The sequence below is a fragment of the Agelaius phoeniceus genome, chromosome 1 (assembly GCF_051311805.1).
Source record: "Agelaius phoeniceus isolate bAgePho1 chromosome 1, bAgePho1.hap1, whole genome shotgun sequence".
In the NCBI taxonomy this organism is placed as follows: Eukaryota; Metazoa; Chordata; class Aves; order Passeriformes; family Icteridae; genus Agelaius; species Agelaius phoeniceus.
Genome location: NC_135265.1, coordinates 155,541,338 through 155,564,409, shown reverse-complemented (window position 1 = coordinate 155,564,409; position 23,072 = coordinate 155,541,338). Strand labels below are relative to the sequence as shown.

Here is a 23,072-nt window from a genome sequence, read left to right as displayed (position 1 = left end):
CACAGAGGATGGGGACACTGAGGATGGGGACAGGGGACACTGGGGACAGCGAGGACAGTGGGGACAGTGGGGATGGGAACAGGGGACAGAGGGGACACTGAGGATGGGGACAGGGGACACTGGGGACACCAGAGATGGGAGGATGGGGACATTGGGGACACCGAGGATCGGGGACAGGGGGGACAGAGGGGACAGCGGGGATCAGGGCTGAGGACAGTGGGGACAGTGGGGAGAGGGGACACTGGAGATGGGGCAGGGGACACTGGGGACAGCAGGGATGGGGACAGGGGACACTGGAGATGGGGCAGGGGACACTGAGGACAGTGGAGAGTGGGGATGGGCACAGAGGACAGTGGGGACAGAGGGGACAGTGGGGATCAGGGCTGAGGACAGTGGGGACAGTGGGGAGAGGGGACACTGGAGATGGGGCAGGGGACAGCAGAGGGGACACCAGGGATGGGGACAGGGGACTGGAGACACTGGGGACACTGGAGATGGGAGGATGGGGACATTGGGGACACCGGGGATCAGGGACAGGGGACAGTGGGGATGGAGACTGGGGACAGAGAACACTGGAGATGGGAGGATGGGGACAGGGGACACTGGAGACAGTGGGGATGGGGACATCAGTGACACTGGGGATCAGGGACTGGGGACACTGGGGACAGCGGGGACAGTGGGGACAGGGACACCAAAGATGGGAGAATGGGGACAGGGGACAGTGGGGACAGTAGGAATGGGGGGGTGGGGACAGGGGACACCCAGAATGGGTGACCAGGGATAGGGATGGGAGGCAGTGACACCAGGGACAGGGTGACACAGTGGCAGTGACACGGGGACAGAGTGACAGCAGGGCCAGTGTGACACAGTGGTGGTGACACTGGTGCCAGGGTGACACAGTGACATGGGGACAGGGTGACACGGTGACACTGGTGCCAGGGTGATGTGGTGACAGCAGGGTCAGGGTGACGTGGTGGTGGTGACACGGGGACAGGGTGACATGGTGGCAGTGACATGGTGCCAGAGTGACGCTGGTGCCAGGGTGACACAGTGACAGTGGTGACACGGTGCCCATGTGACAAAATGTGGGTGCCCGTGTGACGTGGTGTTGGTGACAGGGTGCCCGTGTGACAGTGTGGGTGACAGGGTGACACTGGTGACAGTGTGCCAGGGTGACAGTGTGGGTGACAGTGGTGACACGGTGGCAGTGTGATGTAGTGACAGGGTGACAGGGTGCCCGTGTGACATGATGACACAGTGACACAGTGCCAGGACACCCGTGTGACAGTGTGGGTGACAGGGTGACACGGTGACAGTGGTGCCACAGTGCCTGTGTGACACGGTGACACGGTGACACAGTGCTGGGGTGTTGGTGACATGGTCACACAGTGACAGGGTGACACCGGTGACATGGTGACATGGCAACACCGGTGACACTGGTGACATGGTGCCAGGGTGACAGGGTGACACGGTGACATGGTGACACTGGTGACACGGTGACATGGTGACAGGGTGCCACAGTGACATGGTGACACAGTGACACGGTGACATGGCGACACTGGTGACATGGTGACACAGTGACATGGTGACATGGTGACACTGGTGACACGGTGACATGGTGACACTGGTGACACAATGCCAGGTTGACACGATGCCAGGGTGCCATGGTGCCATGGTGACACGGTGCCGGGTGTCGGTCCCAGGGTGACATGGTGACACGGTGACAGGGTGCCACAGTGCTGGGGTGTTGGTCCCAGGGGTGACATGGTGACACCGGTGACACTGGTGACAGGGTGACACAGTGCCATGGTGACACGGTGCCAGGGTGTCGGTCCCAGGGTGACATGGCGACACAGAGACACTGGTGACATGGTGACATGGCGACACTGGTGACACGGTGCCAGGGTGACACGGTGACACTGACACTGGTGCCATGGTGACACGGTGCTGGGGTGTCGGTCCCAGGGTGACATGGTGACACAGTGACACTGGTGCCAGGGTGCAGGGTGCCACAGTGACACTGGTGACACTGGTGCCATGGTGACACAGTGACACAGTGCCAGGGTGCCAGGGTGACACGGTGACACTGGTGACACTGGTGCCATGGTGACACAGTGACACAGTGCCAGGGTGCCAGGGTGACACGGTGACACTGGTGACACTGGTGCCATGGTGACACGGTGACACAGTGCCAGGGTGTGTGTGTGTGTCCCCGCAGGGCTCAGATCCGCACGGAGCCGTTCCTGCACCTGCGCTACGAGGGCACCGACTGCGCCCTGATGGTGTCAGCGCAGGGACACCCGCCCGGGCCGGGCACCTGCGGCGCCGGCGACTTCCTGGGGGCCTTCACCGAGAGGTGAGTGACACCAGGGCCACCACAGGGCCACCAGGGCCACCAAACCTGTCACAGGGACACCAGTGACACCAGCGCCACCACAGGGCCACCAGTGACACCACAGGGCCACTAGGGCCACCACCAACCTGTCACAGGGACACCAGGGCCATCACAGGGCCACCAGCGCCACCACAGGGCCACCAGGGCCACTACCAACCTGTCACAGGGCCACCAAACCTGTCACAGGGACACCAGCGCCAGCACAGGGCCACCAGGGCCACCAAACCTGTCACAGGGCCACCAGGGCCACCACAGGGCCACCAGTGCCACCACCAACCTGTCACAGGGACACCAGTGCCACCACAGGGCCACCAACCTGTCCCAGGGCCACCAAACCTGTCCCAGGGCCACCAACCCCTGCCCGGGGCCACCAAACCTGTCACAGGGCCACCAGTGCCACCAGACCTGTCACAGGGCCACCAGTGCCATCACAGGGCCACCAACCTGTCACAGTGCCACCAGTGCCATCCCAGTGCCCCCAGTGCCATCCCAGTGCTGTCACAATCCTCCCATCCCAGCCCCCCAATCCCTTTTCTCTCTCCGTCCCTTTCCCCCGTCAGTGTGTCCCTGTCCCACCGGGGTCAGTGTCCCTGTCCCCTCCCCGTGTGTCCCTGTCCCTGTCCCCCTGTCCCTGTCCTGGTGTCACTGTGGCTGACGCTCCCCTGTGTGTCACTGTCCCTGTCCCTGTCCCTGTCTCTGTGTCCCTGTCCCTGTCACTGTCCCCGTGTCCCTGTCCCTGTCCCCAGGTACCAGCAGGAGTTTGGTTTCACCATCCCGGGCCGTGTGTCCCTGTCCGTGTGTCCCTGTCTGTGTGTCCCCATGTCCCTGTCACTGTCCCCATGTCCCCAGGTACCAGCAGGAGTTTGGTTTCACCATCCTGGGCTGTGTGTCCCTGTCCCTGTGTCCCTGTCCCTGTCACTGTCCCCATGTCCCTGTCCCTCTCTCAGGTACCAGCAGGAGTTTGGTTTCACCATCCCTGTCAGTGTGTCCCTGTCCCTGTGTCACTGTCCTTGTGTCACTGTCCTTGTGTCACTGTCCCCATGTCACTGTCCCCCTGTCCCCTCTCAGGTACCAGCAGGAGTTTGGTTTCCCCATCCCAGGCCAGGCCATGTGTCCCTGTCTGTGTGTCCCTGTCCCCGGGGTGTCACTGTCTGTGTGTCCCTGTCCCCAGGGTGTCACTGTCCCCATGTCCCTGTCCCTCTCTCAGGTACCAGCAGGAGTTTGGTTTCACCATCGCGGGCTGTGTGTCCCTGTCCCTGTGTCCCTGTCACTGTCCCTGTCCCTCTCTCAGGTACCAGCAGGAGTTTGGTTTCACCATCCCGGGCCGGGCCGTGCTCGTGGATGATTTGCGGGTCAGGGGCACCGGCAGCACCGACCCCGTGCCCGAGCCCCCCCTGGCACCCCGCGGGACCCCCCCGAGAGTGGAGACGGTGAGGGGGGGCTGGGGGGGGCACCGGGAACGGGGGGCACCGGGAACGGGGGGTACCCGGGATGGGGGGCACAGGGAGTGGGGGGTACCCGGGATGGGGGGGGGGCACCGACCCCGTGCCCGAGCCCCCCCCCAAGTGCAGACGGTGAAGGGGGGGCTGGGGGGGGCACTGGGGGGAGCTCAGGTCTGGGGGTGACCCCAAGGTGACCCCAGGGCTGACCCAAAGTGACCCCAGGGGTGACCCAGTGCTACTTTGAGGCGGGGTACCGGGACACCCCCGTGTGACCCAGGGCTGACCCCAGGTGTGTCCCCAGTGTCCCCCCCGCCCCCGGTGACTCAGGGGTGACCCCAATGTCCCCAATGTCCCCCCCCAGGTGACCCGGTGCTATTTCGAGGGGGGGTACCAGGACACCCCCGTGTTCCTGCTGGGGGAGCTGGGCTCGGACCATGCCCTGCCCGGGCCAGCCATCATCATTGACACCAACAGGTGACACACGGACACACGGACACACGGACAGGGATGGGACAGGGACACAGGGGACAGGGACAGGGGGACACAGGGACAGGGACCACGCCCTGCCCGGGCCGGCCATCATCATCGACACCAACAGGTGACACACGGACACACGGACACACGGACACACGGACACATGGACACACGGACAGGGATGGGACAGGGACAGGGGGACATTGGGGACACAGGGACAGGGACCACGCCCTGCCCGGGCCGGCCATTGTCATCGACACCAACAGGTGACACACGGACACACGGGCACACGGACACACGGACACACGGACACACGGACACACGGACAGGGGACAGGGACAGGGATGGGACAGGGGGGACCCTGAGGACAGGGATGGGACAGGTGGGGACAGCGGGGGGACATGGCAGGGGGGACAGGGACAGGTAGACCCAGGCATGGGGTGGGGGGGGACACTCAGAGGGGTTTGGGGGACCCCGAGGTGACCCCTGGGGACCCCAAGGAGCTGTGGGGGACACGGGGACCCCTGGGCTGGGGTGGCACCCCTGGGGGGATTTGGGGGACCCCGAGGTGACCCCTGGATGACCCATGGGACCTCGGGGGGATTTGGGGGACCCCAGGGGGTTTGGGGCACCCCGGGGGGGTTTGGGGGACCCCGGGGGGATTTGGGGCACCCCGGGGGGGTTTGGGGGGACCCCAGGGTGACCCGCGTGCCCCCCCAGCACGATCGTGGTGGAGCCGGGCTGCGTGGCCCGTGTCACCGCCCTCGGGGACATCAGCATCGAGGTGACGGCGGGGCCGGCGCCCGCCCTGGGCGCGGGGCTGGAGCCGGTGGCGCTGTCGGTGTTCTCGCACCGCTTCATGAGCATCGCGGGTGGGTCCTGGGGGGATTCGGGGGGGATTTGGGGGGCTCTGGGAGGTCCTGAGGGGTCTCTTGGGCTTCATGAGCATCGCGGGTGCGCCCGGGGGGATTCGGGGGGGATTTGGGGGGCTCTGGGAGGTCCTGAGGGGTCTCTTGGGTTTCATGAGCATCGCGGGTGGGTCCTGGGGGGCTCTGGGGGGGATTTGGGGGGCTCTGGGGGGTCCTGAGAGGTCTCTTGGGGGTCTCTTGGGTTTCATGAGCATCACGGGTGGGACTTTGGGGGGTCCTGAGGGGTGTCCTGGGGCTTCATGAGCATCACAGGTGGGTCCTGGGGGGATTTGGGGGGATTTGGGAGGTCCTGAGGGGTCTCTTGGGCTTCATGAGCATCACAGGTGGGACTTTGGGGGGCTTTAGGGGGGATGTGGGGGGTCCTGAGGGGTCTCTTGGGGCTTCATCAGCATCGCTGGGGTGGCTTTGGGGGGATTTGGGGGGATTTGGGGGGTCCTGGGTGGTCCTGGAGTGGCCTTGGGGGTCTCTGGGGTGGTCCCTGGGGGTCCCTCTGGGGTGTCCCCATTTTTGGGGTGCCCCTGAGGGTCCCCAAAGACAGGGACCCCTCAATTCAATCTCACCCCTCAAGGCAGACCCAGGGCTGGGGGTCCCAGGGTGGTCCCGGGGTGGTCCCGGGGGTCTCTGGGGTGGTCCCAGGGTGGTCCCTGAGGGGTCCCCAGCCCTGTCCCATTTTTGGGGTGCCCCTGAAGTTCCCGTGTCCCCACAGGGACCCCTCAATTCAAACCCATCTCCCCGGGGCACACCCAGCACAGGTGGTCCCAGGGTGGTCCCGGGGTGGTCCCGGGGTGGTCCCGGGGGTCTCTGGGATGGTCCCCGGGGGTCCCCCCGGGTTTTGGGGTCCCCGCTGAGGCTCCTGTGTCCCCGCAGAGCAGATGGGGCGCACGCTGCAGCGCACGGCCATCTCCACCAACATCAAGGAGCGCCTGGACTTCTCCTGCGCCCTGTTCGGGCCCGACGGGGGGCTCGTGTCCAACGCCCCCCACATCCCCGTGCACCTGGGCGCCATGCAGGAGGCCGTGCAGTTCCAGGTGAGGCTCTGGGGGGGATTTGGGGGGGATTTCGGGGGTCCTGGGGGGATTTGGGGGGTCCCAGGGGGTCTCAGGGCCATGCAGGAGCCATGCAGTTCCAGGTGAGGCCATTTGGGGGGGATTTGGGGAGTCCTGGGGGGATTTGGGGTGTCCCAGGTGTGTTTGGGGGTCCCCTGGGCCATGCAGGAGCCGTGCAGTTCCAGGTGAGGGAATTTGGGGGGGATTTGGGGGGATTTGGGAGCGATTTGGGGGGATTTGGGTGTCCCGGGTGTGTTTGGGGGTCCCAGGGCCATGCAGGACCCGTGCGGTTCCAGGTGAGTGGATTTGGGGGGGTCCTAGGGGGCTTTGAGGGCGATTTGGGGGGTCCCAGGTGTGCTCAGGTGGGTCCCAGGGGGATTTGAGGGGTCCCGAGTGGATTTGGGGGCGATTTGGGGGGTCCCAGGTGTGTTTGGGGGTCCCCAGGGCCATGAAGGATCCGTGCAGTTCCAGGTGAGGGGATTTGGGGGGTTTGGGGGTGTCCCAGGTGTGCTCAGGTGGGCCCCAGCGGGATTTGAGGGGGTCCTGAGTGGATTTGGGGGGTCCCAGGTGTGTTTGGGGGTCTTCTGGGCCATGCAGGAGCCGTGCAGTTCCAGGTGAGGGGATCTGGGGGGGATTTTGGGGGATTCAGGGGGATTTGGGGGGGTCCTAGGGGGCTTTGAGGGCGATTTGGGGGGTCCTAGGTGTGCTCAGGTGGGCCCCAGCGGGATTTGAAAGGGTTCTGCGTGGATTTGGGGGCGATTTGGGGGGTCCCAGGTGTGTTTGGGGGTCCCAGGGCCATGCAGGAGCCGTGCAGTTCCAGGTGAGGGAATTTGGGGGGATTTGGGGGGGTTTGGGGAGGTTCCAGGGGGGTTTGAGGGGGATTTAGGGGAATCTGGGGTGTCCCAGGTGTGCTCAGGTGGGTCCCAGGGGGATTTGAGGGGTCCCGAGTGGATTTGGGGGCGATTTGGGGGGTCCCAGGGGTGTTTGGGGGTCCCCAGGGCCATGCAGGAGCCGTGCAGTTCCAGGTGAGGGAATTTGGGGGGGATTCGGGGGGATTTGGGGGGTTTGGGGCTCCCAGGGCCATGAAGGATCCGTGCAGTTCCAGGTGAGGGAATTTGGGGGGATTTTGGGCGGTTTGGGGGGTCCCAGGGGGGTTTGAGGGGGATTTAGGGGAATCTGGGGTGTCCCAGGTGTGCTCAGGTGGGTCCCAGGGGGATTTGAGGGGGTCCTGGGTGGATTTGGGGGCGATTTGGGTGGGTTTGGGGAGGGTTTGGGGGGATTTGGGTGGGTTTGGGGAGGGTTTGGGGGGATTTGGGTGGATTTTGGGAGGGTTTGGGGGTCCCAGGGCCATGCAGGAGCCGTGAAGTTCCAGGTGAGGCAATTTGGGGGGAATTTGGGGGGGTCCTGGGTGGATTTTGGGGAGATTTGGGGGGCGTCCCAGGGGGGGAATTTGGGGTCGTGGGGGGATCTGGGGGGTTCCTGGGGAGATTTGGGGATCCTGGGGTGTCCTGGAGGGGATTTGGGGGTTTCAGGAGGTGATTTGTGAGGATTTTGGGGATCCCAGAGGGAATTTGGGGTGATTTGTGAGGATTTGGGGTCTTGGAGGGGCTTTGGGGTCCTGGAAGGGATTTGGGAGCTCTGGAGAGGATTTGGGGGTTCCGGGGAGGGGAATTTGGGGGAAATTTTGGGGTTCTGGGAGAGGATTTGGGATCCTGGGTGTATTTGGGGAGATTTGGGAATTTCTGGGGGGGATTTGGGGGGGATTTGGGGATCCTGGGGAGATTTTGGGGTTCCCGGGGTGGGTTTGGGGTTCACCCCCCCCGTGCCCCCCCCAGATCCGTAACCTGGGCCCGGAGCTGAGGGAAGGAGACGTGATCCTGAGCAACCACCCCCGGGCGGGGGGCAGCCACCTGCCCGACCTGACCGTCATCACACCTGTGAGTGACACCTGGGGACACACCTGGGGACACCTGGGGACACACCTGGGGACAGGTGACATCACACCTGGGACAGGTGACATCACACCTGTGAGTGACACACCTGGGACAGGTGACATCACACCTGTGAGTGACACCTGGGGACAGGTGACATCACACCTGGGACAGGTGACATCACACCTGGGAATGACACACCTGGGGACACCTGGGGACACACCTGGGGACAGGTGACATCACACCTGTGAGTGACACACCTGGGGACACACCCAGGGACACACCTGGGGACACACCTGGGGACACCTGGGACACACCTGGGACACACCTGGGACAGGTGACACCACACCTGTGAGTGACACACCTGGAACAGGGACACACCTGGGACAGACCTGGGACACACCTGGGACACACCTGGGACAGGGACACACCTGGGAGTGACACACCTGGGGACACCTGGGGACACACCTGGGACACACCTGGGACAGGGACACCACACCTGTGAGTGACACACCTGGGGACACACCTAGGACACACCTGGGGACACACCTATGAGTGACACACCTGGGACACACCTGGGGACACACCTGGGACACACCTGGGACAGGAACACACCTGGGACAGGTGACATCATGCCTGGGACAGGTGACACACCTGGGACACACCTGGGACACACCTGGGACAGGTGACATCACACCTGTGAGTGACACACCTGGGACAGGTGGGGACACACCTGTGACACACCTGTGACACCTGGGGACATATCTGGGGACACCCGTGACACACCTGGGGGCACCTGGGATACACCTGGGAAACACCTGGGACACACCTGGGGACACCTGTCTGTCCCCACCCAGGTGTCCAGGTCGGGTGTCCTCAGGGTTTTCAGCCCCCCCCGCCAATGTCACCTGTCCCCAGGTGTGCAACCCAGTGTCACCTGTGTAACCCCAGTGTCACCTGTGTAACCCCTCAATGTCACCTGTGCCCAGGTGTTCTGGCCAGGTGTGCCCCGCCCCGTGTTCTTTATGGCCAGCCATGGTCACCACACCACCACACCACACCACACCCAGTGTCACCTGTCCCATGTCCCTGACCAAGTGTCACCTATCTAACCCCAGTGTCACCTGTCCCAGGTGTCTGACCCCAGTGTCACCTCTCTAACCCCTCAATGTCACCTGTCCCAGGTGTTCTGGCCAGGTGTCTGACCCCAGTGTCACTGTCACCCGTCCCAGGTGTCTGATCCCAAAGTCAATGTCACTGTTACCCATCCCAGGTGTCTCAGCCCAGTGTCACTGTCACCCTTACCTGTCCCAGGTGTTCTGGCCAGGTGTGCCCCGCCCCGTGTTCTTTGTGGCCAGCCAGGGTCACCACACCTGACCCAGTGTCACCTGTCCCATGTTCCTGACCCCAGTGTCACCTGTGTAACCCCTCAATGTCACCTGTGCCCAGGTGTTCTGACCAGGTGTGCCCCGCCCTGTGTTCTTTGTGGCCAGCCATGGTCACCACACCTGACCCCAGTGTCACCTGTCCCATGTCCCTGACCCCAGTGTCACCTGTGTAACCCCTCAATGTCACCTGTGCCCAGGTGTTCTGGCCAGGTGCTCCTCTCCCTGTGTTCCTCGTGGCCAGCCGTGGTCACCACACCTGACCCAGTGTCACCTGTGTAACCCCAGTGTCACCTGTCCCATGTCCCTGACCCCAGTGTCACCTGTGTAACCCCAGTGTCACCTGTCCCACGTGTATAACCCCAATGTCACCATTACCTGTCCCATGTCCCTGACCCCAGTGTCACTGTCACCCTTACCTGTGCCCAGGTGTTCTGGCCAGGTGTGCCCCGCCCCGTGTTCTTCATGGCCAGCCATGGTCACCACACCTGACCCCAGTGTCACCTGTGTAACCCCAGTGTCACCTGTCCCAGGTGTCTGACCCCAGTGTCACCTCTCTAACCCCTCAATGTCACCTGTCCCAGGTGTTCTGGCCAGGTGTCTGACCCCAGTGTCGCTGTCACCCGTCCCAGGTGTCTGATCCCAAAGTCAATGTCACTGTTACCCATTCCAGGTGTCTCAGCCCAGTGTCACTGTCACCCTTACCTGTCCCAGGTGTTCTGGCCAGGTGTGCCCCGCCCCGTGTTCTTCGTGGCCAGCTGTGGTCACCACACCTGACCCAGTGTCACCTGTCCCATGTCCCTGACCCCAGTGTCACCTGTGTAACCCCAGTGTCACCTGTCCCAGGTGTATAACCCCAATGTCACCATTACCTGTCCCATGTCCCTGACCCCAGTGTCACCTGTGTAACCCTTCAATGTCACCTGTGCCCAGGTGTTCTGGCCAGGTGTGCCCCGCCCCGTGTTCTTTATGGCCAGCCGTGGTCACCACACCTGACCCAGTGTCACCTGTCCCATGTCCTGAACTGCAGTGTCACCTGTCCCAGGTGTCCTGTCCCATGTCCCTGACCCAGTGTCACCTGTGTAACCCCAGTGTCACCTGTCCCAGGTGTATAACCCCAATGTCACCGTTACCTGTCCAATGTCCCTAACCCCAGTGTCACCTGTGTAACCCCAGTGTCACCTGTGCCCAGGTGTTCTGGCCAGGTGTGCCCCGCCCCGTGTTCTTCGTGGCCAGCCGTGGTCACCACACCTGACCCAGTGTCACCTGTGTAACCCCAGTGTCACCTGTCCCATGTCCCTGACCCCAGTGTCACCTGTGTAACCCCAGTGTCACCTGTCCCACGTGTATAACCCCAATGTCACCATTACCTGTCCCATGTCCCTGACCCCAGTGTCAATGTCACCCTTACCTGTCCCAGGTGTTCTGGCCAGGTGTGCCCCGCCCCGTGTTCTTCATGGCCAGCCATGGTCACCACACCTGACCCCAGTGTCACCTGTGTAACCCCAGTGTCACCTGTCCCAGGTGTCTGACCCCAGTGTCACCTCTCTAACCCCTCAATGTCACCTGTCCCAGGTGTTCTGGCCAGGTGTCTGACCCCAGTGTCACTGTCACCCGTCCCAGGTGTCTGATCCCAAAGTCAATGTCACTGTTACCCATCCCAGGTGTCTCAGCCCAGTGTCAATGTCACCCTTACCTGTGCCCAGGTGTTCTGGCCGGGCGTGCCCCGCCCCGTGTTCTTCGTGGCCAGCCGTGGTCACCACACCTGACCCAGTGTCACCTGTCCCATGTTCCTGACCCCAGTGTCACCTGTGTAACCCCTCAATGTCACCTGTGCCCAGGTGTTCTGACCAGGTGTGCCCCGCCCCGTGTTCTTTGTGGCCAGCCGTGGTCACCACACCTGACCCCAGTGTCACCTGTCCCATGTCCTGAACTGCAGTGTCACCTGTCCCAGGTGTCCTGTCCCATGTCCCTGACCCCAGTGTCACCTGTGTAACCCCAGTGTCACCTGTCCCAGGTGTATAACCCCAATGTCACCGTTACCTGTCCCATGTCCCTGACCCCAGTGTCACCTATCTAACTCCAGTGTCACCTGTCCCAGCTGTCTGACCCCAGTGTCACCTGTGTGTTCTGGCCAGGTGTGCCCCGCCCCGTGTTCTTCGTGGCCAGCTGTGGTCACCACGCCTGACCCAGTGTCACCTGTCCCATGTCCCTAACCCAATGTCACCTGTGTAACCCCAGTGTCACCTGTCCCATGTCCCTGACCCCAGTGTCACCTGTCCCATGTCCCTGACCCCTGTGTCACTGTCACCTTTACCTGTCCCAGGTGTTCTGGCCAGGTGTGCCCTGCCCCATGTTCTTCGTGGCCAGCCGTGGTCACCACGCCTGACCCAGTGTCACCTGTCCCAGGTGTCTGACCCCAGTGTCACTGTCACCCTTACCTGTCCCAGGTGTTCTGGCCAGGTGTGCCCCGCCCCGTGTTCTTCGTGGCCAGCCGTGGTCACCACACCTGACCCAGTGTCACCTGTCCCATGTCCCTGACACCAGTGTCACCTATCTAACCCCAGTGTCACCTGTCCCAGGTGTCTGACCCCAGTGTCACTGTCACCCTTACCTGTCCCAGGTGTTCTGGCCAGGTGTGCCCCGCCCCGTGTTCTTCGTGGCCAGCCGTGGTCACCACGCCGACGTGGGTGGCTCCAGCCCCGGGTCGATGCCGCCGCACTCGCAGAGCCTGGCCCAGGAGGGCGCCGCCTTCGTGTCCTTCAAACTGGTGACCAACGGGGAGTTCCAGGAGCAAGGTGGGACACGGGGACACTGAGGGGACACTGAGGGGACACTGGGGACATTGGGGACATTGGGGACACTGGGGGGACATTGGGGACAGCCAGGGGATTGGGGACACTGGGGACAAAGGTGTTCCTGTCCTTCAAACTGGTGACCAACGGGGAGTTCCAGGAGCAAGGTGGGACACGGGGACACTGGGGACACTGAGGGGACACTGGGGACATTGGGGGCACTGGGGACATTGGGGACATTGGGAGACATTGGGGACAGTGTGGGATTGGGGACAGAGGAGACATTGGGGACATTGGGGACACTGAGGGGACATTGGGGACATTGGGGTTATTGGGGACATTGGGGACATTGGGGGACATTGGGGACACTGAGGGGACACTGGGGACATTGGGGACAGTGGGGACATTGGGGACATTGGAGGATTGGGGGACATTGGGGACAGTGGGGACAGCCAGGGGACTGGGGACATCTCTGGGGATTGGGGACACTGAGGGGACATTGGGGACATCCCCTCTGTGTCCCCGGCTGTCACCCAGGCCCTGCTGGCCCCTGTCCCTGTCCCTGCTCCCAGGGCGTGTCACTGTCACTGTCACTTTCCCTGTCATTGTCATTGTCCTGTCATTGTCATTGTCCTCTCATTGTCCTTGTCCCCATCTGTCACCGAGGCCTTGCTGTCTCTGTCCCTGTCCCCATGGGGTGTCACTGTCCCTGCCCCTGTCACTGTCCCCTCATTGTCCTTGTCCCCATCTGTCACCAAAGCCCTGCTGGCCCCTGGGGCTGGCTGTCCCTATCCCTGTCCCCAGCTGTCACCGAGGCACTGCTGGCCCCTGTCACTGTCCCCAGTGGGTGTCACTGTCCCCAGTGGGTGTCACTGTCATTGTCCCTGTCCCTGTCATTGTCCCCTCATTGTCCTTGTCCCCAGCTGTCACCGAGGCACTGCTGGCCCCTGTCCCTGTACCTGTCCCTGTCCCCAGTGGGTGTCACTGTCACTATCCCTGTCACTGTCATTGTCCCCTCATTGTCCCTGTCCCTGTCCCCAGATGTCACCGAGGCGCTGCTGGCCCCTGTCCCTGTACCTGTCCCTGTCCCCAGGAGGTGTCACTGTCATTGTCCCCTCAGTGTCCCCTGTGTGTCCCCAGCTGTCACCGAGGCCCTGCTGGCCCCTGTCCCTGTCATTGTCCCCTCATTGTCCCCTGTGTGTCCCCAGCTGTCACTGAGGCCCTGCTGGCCCCCGTCCCTGTACCTGTCCCTGTCCCCAGGAGGTGTCACTGCCATTGTCCCCTCATTGTCCCTGTCCCTGTCCCCAGCTGTCACCGAGGCGCTGCTGGCCCCTGTCCCTGTACCTGTCCCTGTCTCCAGGGGTGTCACTGTCACTGTCATTGTCCCAGATGTCACCGAGGCGCTGCTGGCCCCTGTCCCTGTACCTGTCCCTGTCTCCAGGGGTGTCACTGTCACTGTCATTGTCCCAGATGTCACCGAGGCGCTGCTGGCCCCTGTCCCTGTCCCCAGGAGGTGTCCCTGTCCCTGTCCCTGTCCCTGTCACTGTCACTGTCCCTGTCCCCAGCTGTCACCGAGGCGCTGCTGGCCCCTGGCTCTGTCCCCAGGGGGTGTCACTGTCACTGTTCCTGTCCCAGGGGGTGTCACTGTCACTGTCCCCTCAGTGTCCCCTGTGTGTCCCCAGCTGTCACCGAGGCCCTGCTGGCCCCTGTCCCTGTCCCTGTCCCCTCATTGTCCCTGTCCCTGTCCCCAGCTGTCACCGAGGCGCTGCTGGCCCCTGGCTCGGTCCCCGGCTGCTCGGGGACGCGGAACCTGCGGGACAACCTGGCCGACCTGCGGGCACAGGTGGCGGCCAACCAGAAAGGGATCGGGCTGGTGCGGGAGCTGATCGGGCAGCACGGGCTGCAGGTGGTGCAGGCCTACATGGGGCACGTGCAGGTGAGACCCTAAAACCCCAAAAAACCCCTGGAATCACCCCAAAACCACCAAATACATCAGAAACCCCCAAAACCCCAAATCTGCCCCAAAAACCCCCAATCCCCGTGCCCGGAGCTGATTGGGCAGCACGGGCTGCAGGTGGTGCAGGCCTACATGGGGCACGTGCAGGTGAGGCCCCAAAAACGCCCCGAAATCACCCCAAAAGAACCCCAAACATCAGAAACGTCAAAAACCCCAAATCCGCCCCAAAAACCCCCAATCCCCACGCCCGGAGCTGATTGGGCAGCACAGGCTGGGGGCGGTGCAGGCCTCTATGGGATATGTGCAGGTGAGACCCTAAATACACCCTAAATACCCTAAAATCACCCCAAAATCATTAAACCCCATAAAAATCCCAAAAATGCCAAATCTGCCCCAAAACCCCCAATCCCCCGTGCCGGGAGCTGATTGGGCAGCACGGGCTGGGGCGGTGCAGGCCTCTATGGGATATGTGCAGGTGAGACCCTAAATACACCCTAAATACCCTAAATACACCCCAAAACCATCAAACCCCATAAAAATCCCAAAAACCCCAAAAATGCCCCAAATCCGCCCAAAAACCCCCAATCCCCTGTGCCCAGAGCTGATTGGGCAGCACGGGCTGGGGGCGGTGCAGTCCTCTATGGGATATGTGAGGTGAGACCCTGAAAATACCCTAAATGCACCCCAAAAACCCTAAAACCCCCCAAAAACCCCAAAACCCCAAATCCCCCCCCCCTGCAATAGCCCAAAAACCCCCAAAATCCCCAAAACCACCAGAAAAACCCCAAACCCACCCAAAACCCCCAAAACCACCCCTAAAACCCCAAACACAACCCTAAAACAGCTGGGACCCCAAAAACCTCAAAACCGCCCCAAGAACCCCCAAACCCCCTTGCGTGACCCCTGTGTGACCCCTGCGTGACCCCTGCGTGACCCCGTGTGACCCCAGGCCAACGCGGAGGTGGCCGTCAGGGACACTCTGAGGGCGGTGGCTCTTTGGGGACACCCCATGACCCCTGTGTGACCCCCGTGTGACCCCCGTGTGACCCCGTGACCCCGTGTGACCCCAGGCCAACGCGGAGGTGGCCGTCAGGGACACGCTGCGGGCGGTGGCTCTTTGGGGACACCCCGTGACCCCTGTGTGACCCCCGTGTGACCCCCTGACCCCCATGTGACCCCTGTGTGACCCCGTGTGACCCCAGGCCAACGCGGAGGTGGCCGTCAGGGACACGCTGCGGGCGGTGGCCGCGCGCTGGGGGACGTCGCTGTCGGCCGAGGACACCATGGACGATGGCACCCCCGTGCGGCTGAGGGTGACACTGGAGCCCAGAGAGGTGCGGGGACAGCTCGGGGACACCCTGGGGACACCTTGGGGACACCATGGGGACAGGGACATGGGGACAGCCCTGCAGATATGGGGACACCAGGGGGACATGGGGACATGGACATGGGGACACCTTGGGGACATGGGGACACCATGGGGACAGCCTGGGGACATGGATGTAGCCTGGGGACACCACAGGGACACCATGGGGACAGCTTGGGGACAGCTTGGGGACATGGGGACACCAGGGGGACACCTTGGGGACATGGGGACAGCCTCGGGATACGGACATAGCCTGGGAACACTGCAGAGACACCATGGGGACAGCTTGGGGACAGCCCTGGGGACATGGGGACATCTTGGGGACATGGGGACATGGACATAGGGACAGCCTCAGGACATGGGGACACCTTGGGGACATGGACATGGGGACAGCCTGGGGACACCCTAGGGACATGGACATAGCCTGGGGACACTTGCAGGGACACCATGGGGACAGCTTGGGGACAGCCCTGGGGACATGGGGACACCAGGGGGACATGGGGACATGGACATGGGGACAGCCTGGGGACACCGTGGGGACTGCACAGGGATGTGGGGACAGCCTGGGGACAGTTTGGGGACATGGGGACAGTTTGGGGACAGCTTGGGGACAGCTTTGGGGAGAGTCCTGGGGACATGGGGACACCTTGGGGACATGGGAACAGCCCTGCAGATGTGGGGGCGACAGACACCAGGGGGACACCTTGGGGACATGGGCATGGCCTGGGGACACCTTGGGGACAGCTTGGGGACACAGGGACATGGGGACATGGGCATGGCCTGGTGACATGGGGACACCTTGGGGACATGGGGACATGGACATGGGGACAGCCTGGGGACATGGACATAGCCTGGGGACACCTTGGGGACACCTTGGGGACAGCCCTGGGGTTTGTGGGGACACGGGGATGTCCCCAAACTCTGGGGACCCTGATCCAGCTGGATCCCCACAAGGCTCTGGGTGGGTTTTGGGGTCACCCCCGGGTTTTGGGGTCAGGCCAGGTTTTAGGATGGATTTTTGGGTCCCTCCTGGATTTTGGGCTCACCCCTGGATTTTGGGGTCCCCCCCTGGGTTTTGGGGGTCACCCTCTGGTCTCTGGATGGGTTTTCGGGTCACCCCCGGGTTTTGGGGTCCCCCCGGTCTCTGCGTGAGGTTTTGGGGTTCTCCCCTGGTTTCTGGGGGGGGTTTGGGGTAGGTTTTGGGGTCCCCCCAGTCTTTGGGTGGGTTTTGAGGTCCCCCCGGGCCCTGGATGGGTTTTGGGGTTGCCCTGGTCTCTGGGTGTATTTTTGGGGTCACCCCGGTTTCCGGATGGGTTTTTGGGGTCACCCCCCGGGTTTTGGGGTCCCCCAGGTCTCTGGATGGGTTTTTGGGGTCCCCCCAAGCTCTGGGTGCATTTTTGGGGTCCCCCTGGTCTCTGGTTGGGTTTTGGGGTCCAACGCCCCCCGTTCCCCCCGCCCAGGGCAGCGCCGTGTTCGATTTCGGGGGGACGGGACCCCAAGTTCTGGGGAACTGCAACGCCCCCCGCGCCATCACCCTGTCAGCGCTGATCTACTGCCTGCGGTGCCTGGTGGGACATGATATACCCCTGAACCAGGTGAGACCCCAAAAACACCCCAAAAATACACCCCAAAAACAGCCTGAGCACCCCAAAAACCCCAAACGCACCCCAAACCCCCCTGTCAGCCCTGATCTACTGCCTGCGGTGCCTGGTGGGACATGATATACCCCTCAACCAGGTGAGACCCCAAAAATACCCCAAAACCAGCCTGGGCACCCCAAAAACCCCAAACACACCCCAGAAACCCCAAACCCCCCTGTCAGCGCTGATCTACTGCCTGCGGTGCCTGGTGGGGCATGATATACCCCTCAACCAGGTGAGACCCCAAAAATACCCCAAATACACCCCAAAAACAGCCCGGGCACCCCAAAAACCCCAAACACACCCCAGAAACCCCAAAACCCCAAACACACCCCAAACCCCCCTGTCAGTGCTGATCTGCTGCCTGCGGTGTCTGGTGGGACATGATATACCCCTGAACCAGGTGAGACCCCAAAATACCCCAAATACACCCCAAAAACAGCCCGGGCACCCCAAAAAACCCAAACACACCCCAAAAACCCCAAACCCCCCTGTCAGCGCTGATCTACTGCCTGAGGTGCCTGGTGGGACATGACATACCCCTGAACCAGGTGAGACCCCAAAATACCCCAAATACACCCTAAATACATCCTAGATACACCCCAAATACCCCAAATACACCCCAAAAAACCCAAATACCCCAAATACACCCCAAAAACCCTAAATACGCCCCAAAACCAGCCTGGGCACCCCAAAAACCCCAAACATACCCTGAGCACCCCAAAATCACACCAAATACGCTCAATACACCCCAAACCCCCCTAAATACACCCCAAATACACCCCAAATACACCCCAAATACACCCCAAATACACCCTGAACCAGGTGAGATCCCCAAAACCGCCCTAAAACACATCCTGAATGCCCTAAAAACCCCAAAACAGGTGCGAGCCTAAATACGCCCCAAACATACCCTAAAACCCCCAAATACACCCCAAAAACCCCAAATACACCCTGCACACCCTAAATACACCCCAAAAGCAACCTGAGACCCCAGGTACCCCAAATACACCCTGAACCAGGTGAGATCCCCAAAACCGCCCTAAATCCTCCCTGCGCACCCCCAAACACCCCGAAACAGGTGAGGCCCTAAATAGACCCTAAATGTGCCCCAAAAACCCCAAACACACCCCAAAACCCCCAAACACACCCCAAAAAACCCAAACACACCCCAAATACACCCTGAGGACCCCAAAAACCCCAAACACACCCCAAATAGACCCACAACAAGGTGACCAAAAACACCCCAAAACCACCCTAAAACACACCCTGAGCACCCCAAAAACCCCAGAACAGGTGCGAGCCTGAACGCACCCCAAACATACCCGAAAATCCCCAAATACACCCCGAACCCACCCTGAGCACCCCGAAATACCCCAAAAGCAGGTGGGGCCCCAAATCCACCCCAAAAACCCCAAATACACCCGAGCACCCCAAACCCACCCCAAAAACCCCAAACACACCCCACAAACCCCAACCACACCCCAAATGCACCTGAACCAGGTGAGATCCCAAAACCACCCCAAACACACCCCAAAAACGCCCAAAACCCCAAATCACCCCAAACCAGGTGAGACCCCAAATGCCTCCAACACCCCCTCCCTGGGCACATCAGGTGTGCCCAGGTGGATCCCAGGTGTGTCCCCAGGTGTGCCCAGGTGTGTGCCCAGGTGTGTGCTCAGGTGTGCCCAGGTGTGTGCCCAGGTGTGTGCTCAGGTGTGTGCCCAGGTGTACCCAGGTGTGTGCCCAGGTGTGCCAAGCTGTACCCAGGTGTGCCCAGGTGTGCTCAGGTGTGTGCTCAGGTGTGTATCCCAGGTGTGTGCCCAGGTGTGTGCCCAGGTGTGCCCAGGTGTGTGCTCAGGTGTGTATCCCAGGTGTGTGCCCAGGTGTGTGCCCAGGTGTGTGCTCAGGTGTGCCCAGGTGTGCCAAGCTGTACCCAGGTGTGCTCAGGTGTGTGCCCAGGTGTGTGCCCAGGTGTACCCAGGTGTGTGCCTAGGTCTGTCTGTGGTTATCCCCAGTTGTGCCCAGGTGTGCCCCCAGATGTGTGCTCAGGTGTGCCCCCAGGTGTGTGCTCAGGTGTGCCCAGGTGTGCTCAGGCATGTCCAAGTATGCTCAGGTGTGTGCCCAGGTGTGTGCCCAGGTGTGTGCCCAGGTGTGTGCCCAGCTGTACCCAGGTGTGCCCCCAGGTGTGCCCAGGTGTGCCCAGGTGTGTTTTGCCCCCCCAGGGCTGCCTGGCCCCGGTGCAGGTGCGGATCCCCCCGGGCTCCATCCTTGACCCCTCCCCCGACGCCGCCGTGGTGGGCGGGAACGTGCTGACGTCACAGCGCGTGGTGGACGTGGTGCTGCGCGCGTTCGGCGTCTGCGCCGCCTCCCAGGTGAGCACACGGACAGGTGAGGGGACAGGGACGGGGACGGGGACAGGGACAGGTGAGGGGACAGGTGAGGGGACAGGTGAGGGACAGGGGAAGGGACAGGTGAGCACACGGACAGGTGAGGGGACAGGGACAGGGGAGGGGACAGATGAGGGGACAGGGACAGGTGAGGGGGGGACAGGTGAGATGACAGGTGAGGGACAGGGACAGGTGAGGGGACAGGGACAGAGACAGGGACAGGGACAGGTGAGGGGACAGGTGAGCAACAGGGACAGGTGAGGGGACAGGGACAGCGAAGGGACAGGGGAGGGGGGGGACAGGGACAGGGACAGGTGAGGAGGGGACAGGTGAGGGAACCTGGACAGGTGAGGGGGGGGCCAGGTGAGGGGACAGTGACAGGTGAGGGGAGGTTTTGGGCTATTTGGGGTCAGTTTTGGGCTCAGTTTTGGGGTGTTTGGGGTCAGTTTTGGGGTGACAATGTCCCTGTGTCCCCATTGTCCCCAGGGCTGCATGAACTGTGGGGTTTGGGCTATTTGGGGTCAGTTTTGGGCTATTTGGGGTCGGGTTTAGGGTCGGTTTTGGGCTATTTGGGGTCAGTTTTGGGCTATTTGGGGTCGGGTTTAGGGTCGGTTTTGGGCTATTTGGGGTCAGTTTTGGGGTGACAATGTCCCTGTGTCCCCATTGTCCCCAGGGCTGCATGAACAGCGTCACCTTCGGCTCCCCGCGGGGTTTGGGGTATTTGGGGTCGGTTTTGGGGTCAGTTTTGGGATATTTGGGTGACATTTTTGGGGTGTTTAGGGTCAGTTTTGGGGTGTTTAGGGTCATTTCTGGGGTCTTTAGGATGATATTTTCAATGTCCCCGTTGTCCCCAGGGCTGCATGAACAACGTCACCTTCGGCTCCCTGCGGGGTTTGGGGTATTTGGGGTCGGTTTTGGGATATCTGGGGTTGGTTTTGGGGTCAGTTTTGGGGTATTTGGGTGTCATTTTTGGGGTGTTTGGGGTCAGTTTTGGGGTATTTAGGGTGACATTTTTAATGTCCCCATTGTCCCCAGGGCTGCATGAACAACGTCACCTTTGGGTCCCCGCGGGGTTTGAGGTCAATTTTGGGGTCAGTTTTGGGGTGTTTAGGGAGACATTTTTGGGGCATTTAGGGTCAGTTTTGGGGTCTTCAGAATTATATTTTCAGTGTCCCCCTTGTCCCCAGGGCTGCATGAACAACGGGGTTTGGGGTATTTGCGGTCGGTTTTGCGGGTATTTAGGGTGGCAGTTCTGGGGTGTTGAGGGAGACATTTTTGGGGTGCTTAGGGTCAGTTTTGGGGTGACGCTGTCCCCACTGTCCCCAGGGCTGCATGAACAACGTCACCTTTGGCTCCCCGTGGGGTTTGGGGTCAATTTTGGGGTCAGTTTTGGGGTCAGTTCCGGGGTCAGTTTTGGGGTGTTTGGGGTGCCATTTTTGGGGCATTTAGGGTCAGTTTTGGGGTGTTTAGGGTGACGTTGTCATTGTCCCCATTGTCCCCAGGGCTGCATGAACAACGTCACCTTTGGGTCCCCGCGGGGTTTGAGGTCAATTTTGGGGTCAGTTTTGGGGTGTTTAGGGTGCCATTTTTGGGGCGTTTAGGGTCAGTTCTGGGTGTTTAGGGAGACATTTTTGGGTTTTTAGGGTCAGTTTTGGGGTGTTTGGGGTGACGTTTTCATTGTCCCCAGGGCTGCATGAGCAACGTCACCTTCGGCTCCCCACGGGGTTTGGGGTCAATTTTGGGGTCAGTTTTGGGGTGTTTAGGGTGCCATTTTTGGGGCGTTTAGGGTCAGTTCTGGGGCATTTGGGGTCAGTTCCGGGGTCAGTTCTGGGGTCTTTGAGGTGCCATTTTTGGGGCGTTTGGGGTCAATTTTGGGGTATTTAGGGTGCCATTTTTGGGGTGTTTGGGGTCAGTTTTGGGGTGTTTAGGGTGACGTTTTCACTGTCCCCAGGGCTGCATGAACAATGTCACTTGCGGCTTCCTGCTGAGTTTGGGGTTTTGGGGTTGGTTTTGGGCTATTTGGGGCCAGTTTTGGGGTCAGTTCTGGGGTCTTTGGGGTGCCATTTTTGGGGCCAGTTCTGGGCTGTTTGGGGTGACGTTTTCACTGTCCCCAGGGCTGCATGAACAACATCACCTTTGGGTCCCCGCGGGGTTTGAGGTCAATTTTGGGGTCAGTTTTGGGGTCAGTTCTGGGGTGTTTGGGGTGACATTTTCACTGTCCCCAGGGCTGCATGAACAACGTCACCTTCGGCTCCCCACGGGGGGGTTACTACGAGACCGTGGCCGGGGGCGCGGGGGCCGGGCCCAGCTGGGGGGGCCGCAGCGGGGTCCACACGCACATGACCAACACCAGGATCACCGACCCCGAGATCCTTGAGACGAGGTGGGTCTGGGGGCTCTGGGGGGTTCCTATGGGGTCTGTGGGGTTTGTGGGGTCCAGGGGGCTCAGGGGGTTTGGGATTTTGGGGGGTCCCACACGCACACGACCAACACCCGGATCACCGACCCTGAGATCCTCGAGACGAGGTGGGTCTGGGGGGGTCTGGGGGGGTTTTGGGGGGGTCCCAGGGGGTCCTAAAGGGTCTGGGGGCTCTGGGGGTTTGGGGGATCCTGCGGGGGCTTTGGGCTCTGGGGGGCTCTGGGGGTTTGGGATTTTGGGGGTCCCACACGCACACATGACCAACACCCGGATCACCGACCCCGAGATCCTCGAGATGAGGTGGGTCTGGGGGCGTTTTGGGGGGGTCCTATGGGGTCTCTATGGTTTGTGGGGTCTGGGGGTCCCAGGGGGTCCTAAAGGGTCTGGGAGCTCAGGGGGTTTGGGGGCTCAGGGGTTTTGGGGGTCCCACACGCACACATGACCAACACCCGGATCACCGACCCCGAGATCCTCGAGACGAGGTGGGTCTGGGGGGGTCTGGGAGGGTTTGGGGGGTCCTGTGGGGTTTGGGGGGTCCTAACCCCCATTTTTTCCTCCCCCCCCCCAGGTACCCGGTGGTGCTGTGGGGTCTCTCGGGGGGATTTGGGGTGATTTTGGGGTGATTTTTGGGTCGATTTTTGGGTGGTTTTACCCCGTTTTTTCCCTCTCCCTGCAGGTACCTGGTGGTGTTGCGGCGCTTTGAGCTCTGGGCGGCTCGGGGGGATTTGGGGTGATTTTGGGGGATTTTGGGGTGATTTTGGGGTGATTTTTGGGGTGATTTTACCCATTTTTCTGTGTCCCTCCCAGGTACCCGGTGGTGCTGAGGCACTTTGAGCTCCGGGTGGGCTCAGGGGGATTTTGGGGTGATTTTGGGGTGATTTTGGGATGATTTTGGGGTGATTT

At 61.6% G+C, this 23,072-nt stretch overlaps 1 protein-coding gene across 1 annotated transcript in view; it reads left to right on the top strand.

The window, feature by feature from the left end:
* OPLAH (5-oxoprolinase, ATP-hydrolysing) overlaps positions 1–23,072 on the top strand; it is a 49,084-nt gene that overhangs the window by 19,208 nt on the left and 6,804 nt on the right. Inside the window, 12 exon segments of the mRNA XM_077190058.1 lie at positions 2,219–2,356; positions 3,687–3,825; positions 4,199–4,311; positions 5,032–5,183; positions 6,108–6,268; positions 8,122–8,223; positions 12,226–12,400; positions 14,149–14,333; positions 15,557–15,688; positions 17,181–17,315; positions 19,586–19,735; positions 21,976–22,133. Coding sequence (XP_077046173.1) covers positions 2,219–2,356; positions 3,687–3,825; positions 4,199–4,311; positions 5,032–5,183; positions 6,108–6,268; positions 8,122–8,223; positions 12,226–12,400; positions 14,149–14,333; positions 15,557–15,688; positions 17,181–17,315; positions 19,586–19,735; positions 21,976–22,133 — 1,740 coding nt within the window.